The 9,442-nt window shown below is 37.8% G+C and overlaps 1 protein-coding gene across 1 annotated transcript; it reads right to left on the bottom strand.

The window, feature by feature from the left end:
• Nucleotides 1-5,998: 5,998 nt before the first annotated feature.
• LOC136246952 (D-aspartate oxidase-like) lies at nt 5,999-7,709 on the bottom strand. The gene has a single exon (XM_066038554.1). The coding sequence runs from the start codon at nt 7,236-7,238 to the stop codon at nt 6,183-6,185; it is 1,056 nt and encodes a 351-aa protein (XP_065894626.1). The 5' UTR covers nt 7,239-7,709; the 3' UTR covers nt 5,999-6,182.
• Between the last annotated feature and the right edge of the window lie 1,733 nt (nt 7,710-9,442).

The raw sequence follows: 9,442 nt of genomic DNA, 5'->3' as shown, positions 1-9,442 counted from the left end.
TAACCACAATGTTATATATGCAGTGGAATAGGAATGCCGGTTGCGTATTATTATTGGGGGTACAGGTAAGGAGGCAAAGCCTGTAAAAACCTGATCTAAACAATCAAACTACTACAAAAATAACTATACAATATCATACTGGTAATCATAATAAAATCTATCTAGGTGTGTCTTAAACAAATTGGTTGAATGAACTTTAACTGAGTCATATGGGAGTCCATTCCAATCATTTATAATTCTTACTGAATAAAAGTGACGGCGTGTATGGCAAGCATGTAGCGTGTGGTTTGTAGATCTTTAAATCATGACCTCTTGTTATAGAAGATGATCGAAGGTATTAGCTAGTAGCCAGCGGCGGAGGAAGTAGTTGATATGAGGGGGGGCTCCGCTGAGCTGACCCAGACTTATTTCTATAGTTTGGTAAGGTGAGACCAAAAAAAAAAAAAAAAAAAAAAAAAAAAAGGTCACAACCAACTGACAAGAGCTTTCCACCTCACCAGCTACCATTTCTAGCTGATAAACTACATAAAAATCCTTATATAGCTCGCTACACACTGACTACTTTATTAGAGTGACTGCTCTATTAGAGTATCTCGATCTTTATCAAGGTTTTCAGCCCCACTCCAAGAAAGATAATTTCGGTGTAATACCATTCTGAGGGGGGGCTAAGCCCCCCCTCAGCAGACCAAGGGGGGGCTTTAGCCCCCTAGCCCCCCCCTTTCCGCCGCCTATGCAGCTAAACTAATGATGACACAATTCGTGTGTCAGCACTATGCAGACTATAATCGAAATCTGAATCATACGTATATTTCAACCAACAAAACTTTACGGCATAATAATAGCTACAATAAGTAGTCTATTATGCAATATTCTCCACGAACTAATCAGTATGCAATATAGTTTACAAGAAATATGCGTAAATAATCGGACTTTTAAGAACATTTGTAGAGGTTTCAGTTTATCAGATTCCGCATTCTTGTCTAAGATTTTCCGTATGGTGCCTTAGTTTCATATGGTGCCTTTATACTGTATGGTGCCTTTATACTGTATGGTGCCTTAGTGAGAGCAGTTGCAATTAAAACTCTCAATGGGGAATCCTGTGTCAAAAGTGCGCGAAGGAATTCGTGAAGCACTCAGTAATCAATATGACCAAGAAAGAATCAAGCAGGAAGAACGTTTAAACCTCCTAGAAACGATGATAACTTCTCGTCTTGAACTTGCCAAGCAAAATATTCTGAATGGCGATAGAAATGATCAGCAAATTCACGCTGGGACTGTGGTTGAATACACTCGACAAGTCAACATTGCGATGAAAAACGGAACAGACACTGATCTTCTAGATGCCATTACCGACTTTATTACTGATACAGGAGATAGTGCTCGCAATGGATTTGCAAAGATTATACAAGTTGGTGTTGCTGCAGTCTTAGGGAATAGCAGCATGGGTCAACATGAAGGAACCAACATGTTCATAATGTGGACAGATAATGCACTTCTTCGTTTAGATGCATACTTTTACCGCTGGAACTTCACCTCCAGGAATGTCATTACTGATGTTGAGGGAGCCTCAGGAGTTATAATGATGAAGCGTGTTATTGATCTCACGAAGACCGACCCACAAGTTCTGACATGGGCAATCTCTAGGCAAGCTAACCTTTTGGGTAAAAAAAAGGAAACGAGCCAAATGATTGATGAGGCAATTGCCATCCTTAAGAAAGTTGATACTCTGCAGGATTGCCTGAGGGATAATCAACCAATTGAAGGAGTTCAAAACTAAATGGAGAATCATTACTGTATCACAGCACAGCCGTCCTCCATTTCATTGAAGTATTATTTTCATTTAGGTGTGTTTATTATAGCTATTGCTACTAGTTTTTTTTTTAATTCGTGGTCCAGAAGTATGTAAGAGCAGTAAGAGCATAGATATATGTATACAGTAAAAGCTAAATGGATTATGATTCTGAACAAGGTTATTGCTATAGATAGTACCTGTACTGTGTGCAACTGCTAGGTAATCATGTGGTAAATAATGAATTAAATGTTCAGTTGACAGCATATAACCATGTATTAGACAATGGTATGCAGCGTTTCGTTTGATGTGTGGAGGTCTCTTATTTGCGAAGAAACCTGGTATCAGGTGTCTTACTGGGTAAGACACCCGACAGTTGTTTACAACCACAAGGTGGCCCACAGTAATGCAATTAGCCTTTTGTGGACAATTAGTATTTCGCACATCAGTAAACACCAAGCGATTGTGAGCAGATTATTACAAAGAAATTACGCTCAGGTACGCTGTTATCGTGGGTAGCTCAGTGGATTTATAGACCATTGTGGTACAAGCCATTAATTCAGTTTGTGGCCTTCGCCATATTAAAGCACGCTCTGTAGACCAAGACAGCCATGTTGGCACTGGCCTCGGCACTGGCTATTCCCATTCGCTGCCATTCACACGTATCTATAATCCCTCAAGCATACTTTTTATCGACTTTAACAAACCTTCAGTTATTCGCGCTTCATGGCTCAGTGCGCGACCTCACATCTTTTGCTTGCTGAAATACCCTAGGTGTTTACAATGGGAACTCTCTATACTAATTCGCTGCTTCTACGCCATTGTCTAAAGGGAGGTTATATAGAGCCGGTACCGGTTACACTGTTTTGCCGGCAGTGGAGGGTATAAAATGTTACGTGCATTAAAAAAAACTTGTACAAAAAACCTAAGAAAGCGAAAAAAAAAAGTTGTCTAAGCGAGGGTTCGAACCCGGGCATCCGTACTCATAAGCAATGTTTGTAACGATTATACCACCGGTGCTGCAGCTATATAGTCATATTATTTAGTTTCTACGTTATAAACATCCGACTGAAGTGACTTCTATATATAACAAGAGTGAAGAAGAAACCAAAGCTGAACCCTAGCCTACCCCTAACGCTAAGGAACTACTTTTCGCATCCCCTAAAGTAGAATGCTCGGGGTAACCTACTAGACGCGTGCCCTAAAGTTGAATGCTCGGGGCAACCTACTAGTGCCGGCACAATAGCCATTAGTGTTTGCAAACCGGTACCGGCTAAATATACACTTCGTTGTCTAAAACACTTAGACACTCACAATAGGCGTTTTCGAGGATTTAAAAACCATCGGTGACGTCAATAATTACCTCGGCTGCGCCTCGGTAATTATTGACGTGACCGATGGTTTTTAAATCCTCGAAGACACCTATTGCGAGTGTCTAACTATTACAAAGAGAATATATACGCATGCATGTGGGAATGAATGGGAAACTATGAATCTACTTAGAGTAGTCTATAACTATAGATATCAGTATGCATGTATATACATATATACACACTATAGCTGGTTATGTTATAGCATCCTATTACTCATTTTGTGTAGCTAAATTTACAACTACAACTACGTATATAGCTTGCACCATCCTTATTACTTTGCCACTTGATGTTTTCTTAAAATATACCATTATTCAGAAATTTTGATTGTATAGCTAGTGTCATGTTTGTACACAGCCACTGTTGAGTCCGAAGCGCACACATTTAAATATGCAGCTTCTTTGGGAGTATAAATTCTTCACAATAAGTACAACTACAATAATTCTTAATACAACAACATATGCACACCATCATATCATAACAAGAAACCATAAATATATACTTGTTTATAAAGTTATGAATGCATAATCAATAAACTTAGTTATCAAGCTGCACCAATATACAGATAAGGTGCTAATGACAGTGTTAACAAGTATATAGCTACTTTAAACAAGTTTGGCTGTGATCTTTTCAGTACATACCGATGGTGATTACTTTTCCCAAATATCCCACTATATGTAACTGCAAATAAACTTGTTTTCTTATTCAAGCAAATATGGGACCAGCTAGGGTGTGAATAAGATTTGATGGAATCAACACTATGCATATGTGACTAGGCCTGCGAAAATAGGGCATGTGGGCATAGTACTATTTGCCTGCTTTTTCAAACTTCAATGACTCATAACTTTATATTCTGCTATTACAATGGTCATGCAATTTTCTGGCATTCTAACATAAGGTTCCAGAATGCAAATATCCTCTCCCAGTACTGAGATATGACTTGTTATGAGATAAGGTATAGTTTGAGCCCACATGCCCTATATTCACAGGTCCAATTACATTATACGTGTTGTAAATAGCACTTGTCATGAGTACGAAAGCATGACTACCTATAGTATGCAGTTGCGAGTGGATAAGTAAGTTGAAAGTAACATGGCAAATACTGAAACAATAAAATAATCCTGGATCCTATGCTTGCATAAATATTGCTAATAGTGTCAAGTGTAATAGGCTATAGCTAAAGCACCAATATGCCAGCATAATAAAAAGCATAATAGGCTGGAGTGCTATGACAGCATAATGCTAGCTTATTAGGTGGATATTTCAAACTATGGAACTTAATTAATTCCATGAAAATAGATTGATACTCTCTAATGGAGCAGTCAGTGGGAACTGCTAACTGCAATAGAACACTCAAATAGCTCCTTAGATTGATACTCCCATCACATTGTAATGAAATACTCTAATAGAGCATTCACTTATTAAAATGTTCCAAGATAATTGTAAGAAATGTTGCAAACCTCAAGAACATAATGCAAACATAATGGGAACACTGAAGAGCATAATAGGCAAATATTTTGGGAGTTCATTTTGTGCAAAATTTTTATATAGCATATTATTTTGACTCAGGCCTAATAACATGGTAATGTTTAGGTGTTTAAATTTAAATACTCAGTGTGCACACCCAATCACAGCAAACTATGAGTGTAAATCACAGTTCTAGACCAAAGCATATTCAATATGTAGAATTACTATTATAATTACTGTTTCTTGGCTGATTATTCATACTGTACAGAAATAAGATCCAATAGAGCTGTAATTTACTCTATTAAAATGTGCAGATAAACTCTATTAAAACAGTCAGATTTCAAGGTTTTTAAAGCACAATATTGAGCATAATAGGCTTGGTTTATGAGCATTTCTTTAAAGCAAGTCTACATAACACAAAAGTTCATGTAATCTCATTTATTTACTTTCATAAAGCTTCACAGCATAATTGCTGAAAATCTGGAGGACTTGGTGGTCCTGCATACTGTTTAAAGATGTTAAGTAATGTATGTTTGAAAAGTATGGTTGATTAAAAGAGAAACAATTCATGATTGGACCTGGGCAGCCTTGAACTTGCAGCCGTCCGATAAATGCTCAAATGCTGTGACTTGCACAATTCACCCTGTAAAGCTCAGCTACACTGGGTCAACTACATTACAGGCCACTCTGCAGAGAGTTCAGCTACAAAAGTCACTCTATAGAGAGTTCATGTATAGATTTCAGCTACACAATAAGTTACCCTATAATAGTTAAGTCACATTCAGCCATGTAATAAGTCACCCTAGGCCTGTAGATAGCTCAACTATACATGACATCCTGTCAGTTCAGTATAGTCTGTAACAAGTCACCCTAAAAGCTATATACATGCAGTGTTGGGAGTAACGCGTTACATAAGTAACGCATTACGTAATATTATTACTTTTGTGGTAACTAAGTAATATAACGAAATACGCTCTAAAAACAAGTAATATAACTCAAGTTACTTTACTTACAAATGTAACGCATTACCTAAGTAATATAGTTACTGTAACGAGTCTAATATTACGTAATATTATTACTACAAATAACGAAGTTACTAATCTCGTTAGTTACCCTCTGAGTAACGCATAGCCACAATGAAGTAACGAAGCCTACTGAATGAAGCTTATTCACCAGCTTCTTACTTATAACCAAGATTTGCACATTGTCCAACAACGCAATCATATCACGTGATAAGGTGGTAGTTTCACACGTGACAGCTTAAGGCTGTGGACACAAAGTAATATAATATGTAATAATATTATAGTTACTTTATTTTATGAGTAATATGCAACTGTAACTAAATAGTTCAGTTGCAAGTAATATGTAATATGTAACTAGTTACTTTTACAAAGTAACTTGCCCAACACTGGTAACTAACTTAATACTTGTATGGCTTGCCAAAAATACAACAATTATTATATAGCTACAGTCAATTACATGTTCCTTGTACAATCTGGCCATGCAGCTATAGTAACTTAAAATATACTGGGTAAATATAGCTACAGAGAAGCATGTTAAAGTTTGCTGTTCACTGTGAACCCTTTTTGAATTAAGCAATGTTCTACCAATTTAACAGCGTCTAGAGCACACCCCCAGAAGAAAGTTACTCCCAGTCCACCATGACCATAATTATGTACAACAGTGGATTTCTTCAAAGTTGTTTCATCTACTTCAAGTCTAACTTTGCTCCTGCCTGGTCGAAGTCCCACCATCTCCTTCACCACCTCAGCTGTAGATAGTCCGGGAATGTACATACAACATCTCTCCATGATTGCTTTACTAACTAATGGATCTACTTGTGTGGACCAGTTGCCTGCATCAGCAGTACCACCTAATACTACACTGTCAGCTCTTGGAAATACATATGTTAGTATGCCATCTTCTGTCTCCTCTGCAAAGACCGTCTTGATCCATGGAGCCTTGACCACAATAGCCTGACCTCTAACTGGGTACACTTCAGGATCATTCACTAGTTGTCTACTACCAAGTCCTGTACAGTTCACTATGATGTCATAAGTACCATCAATTTCTTTTAGACTCTCCAGTCTCCTCTGGACTACTACACCACCAATAGCTTTGAACTGTTCCATCTGCCATGTTAGGTAGGAACCGCTGATCATTGTGAAGGTAGAATAAGCCCAACAGTTTTTGCCAGCATGATATTGTAAAACTTTCATCTCTTCCTCTCCAACATGACGAAAGCCTAAAACATAATCCTTCCACCATGGGTCTTCTCTCTCACCCTTATACATGTCATAAGTAGATACCAAAGAAATGTCCAGTGTCTTTGCAAGTGGTGATAAAAAAAGGCTGTACAAGTGCTGGAAAGTAACCTTAGTCCATTGATCCCTTCTGGAATCACGTGACCCTACTTCGCTGTTGTCCACAACAGGTCGGATAATTGCTCCAGCAATATCACTAGTGATGTGTGGGGAAAACTCTTCGGCTATCAAAGTCACTTCCAGTTTGTAAAAAATCTTTGTCAACATCACTGCAGTAGGTAGACCGATTATTCCAGCGCCTATCACTGCTATACGAGGTCGCTTCACTTTCTCCATTGCATGTTGCATTGCCAGTAGACTATGTGTCCTGTAAGCTTATATATTTACTTGAGGCCGTAGTGACAGATGTGTGACTTGCAGCTGCACTAGCCACCTGACTCGAGTCGTGCCGGTCAATTACCCGCTTTCTCAAAACTTCAGATATTGCCGCTTCAGCTACTGAACGTGAACTGCTGTCACAAGTTGTTAATGGCAGCAGTGAGCCGGTGAACAGATTTAGTTAAGCCTCATCGTACATCCATCAATTTCAGTTGTCATTATACTGAAATTTCAGTTTTATCTACCAGAAGTCCTAGGCCGGGGGCTCATTTCTCGTCGATACTCATCATGTTCTTTGTTAATACTGTCTTCCTGTGGAATTACCATTACACACATTCAAGATTGGCAGCCGAACTAGTGCCAGATGATTAGCTAAGTGACTCGAGTCGGGGTTTCGAAGCCTTACATCGTTCTGTTAATAAGAATAGCTATCACTGTGGCATTTTGATGCGTCAGGAAATATAGGATTTTCGTGTGATTTCTGATTATTTATAATAGCAATCACAACTACAGGAATAGGCGAGGGAATAGGTCTATAATTGCTAGAGTAATCTATACTGCCTCCTATTGGACTGTTTAAATTTCCATGCAGATGGAATAATACCATCTCTGAGAGATGGTATCAAGGAAGGAAAGATCAACATTACTATTAGGCATAACTTTTTTTCAAATAGCCGGGATTGTCAATCTTTGGAATTCTCTACCTGACGCTATCATTTCAGCACCTACAGTAGCAACATTCAAAGAGCGACTTAATGATAATGGGAAAAAATCAAGATATGGGCACACTAAAAGGCCTGCGGCCTAGCCTTGCAATATTCATTGCCTATAGGCATCTCAGCTCATTACATAATAATAATAACTAATCAGAGCTGGTATACTTTGCTCTGAAGTGGTTTCTTCTCGGCAGTCTGAAATAGCTACGGGTATGGTGATTCTTAGTCATATACTTCATGAACCACTTTAATGCAAACATATGTGTTGTGTTGCGATGTAGTAGGCTATTGACAACATTATCTTATGATTACTACATCAATTATGACTCTCTTCTACAGTTGGTTACTAAACATCCCTACTTAGGAGTTTTATTGGAAAGCACTATGTCCTTCAGAACTGAGCCACCTAGAAAACATCACCAATAAAGCAACAAGACTGTTAAATTTTCTCCACAGAAACTTATATAGATGTAGTCAAGAGGTCAAATACATGGCATATACCCATCTTTTGAGACATATGCTAGAGTATGCATTGTGTGTATGGGGCCCTTATCTTGTTAAAGACAGTAATGCCCTAGAAATGGTGCAAAGAAGAGCAGCACGGTGGGTCGCATCAAATTATGACTGACAAAGTGGAATAAGCAATTCATCTACTTTAGAAAATCTCCAGTGGTAATCACTTTCACAGAGAAGGTAGACATCAAGGCTTAAATTATTTTATAAGGCAGTTCATCATACATCAGGATTAAAAATTCCGGATTATTATTATCAAGAAACTTCAGTGCAATCAACCAGATCTTATGATTTATCAACACCACTTATTAACACTAATTCATATAAATTAATTATTTCCCTAGCATAATTGAATATTGGAATCACTTACCCCATTATTTAATTGTCAGTTGATTTTTTTGTAGTTAATATAATTGCATGTATGTAAGTAGTTAGCTAATCATAATATATGTATGTGTGTATTTGATTTTTTTCTTGGGGCTGGTCCCCCTGGATGCATCAGTAATTACTGGCTGGCCAGTACAATAAAATAAAATAAATAATAATAATAAAAAGAAATGGCTGTGATGGAAGAAATGCTAAATCCTACGCATATTCACAGTATTAAAATTTTTGCTATTAACCTACCATCACAGCCATTTCTTCAGTGGGTGCCACCTTTGATTTCACCCTGAGACAATACCCTCTTTTTCTACAACTTCATACAGTATACATTGTGCATATAAAACTACACCGGGTGAGCTGCAATACCTACACAGGTTAGTGGTCACCTCTTTAAAAAGATCACCACATTATGGTGTCCACTCCTAATAGGTTCCCAAAATAGTTATGGTGTGCAACATGATCTTTATAACAAGGACACGTCTAATGAGGTTTCATTGTTATAATTGCATAATAGTTTTTGGCTATATAAATTTTTGATACATCACATCCTCTCAGTTAATG

The sequence above is a fragment of the Dysidea avara genome, chromosome 2 (assembly GCF_963678975.1).
Source record: "Dysidea avara chromosome 2, odDysAvar1.4, whole genome shotgun sequence".
Taxonomy (NCBI): Eukaryota; Metazoa; Porifera; class Demospongiae; order Dictyoceratida; family Dysideidae; genus Dysidea; species Dysidea avara.
The sequence above is the reverse complement of the archived record's forward strand: the minus strand, read 5'-3'. Positions and strand labels throughout refer to the sequence as shown.

Coding starts and splice junctions, on each gene's coding strand:
- LOC136246952 (XM_066038554.1), bottom strand. CDS start 7,238: ATGCAACATGCAATGGAGAAAGTGAAGCGACCTCGTATAGCAGTGATA.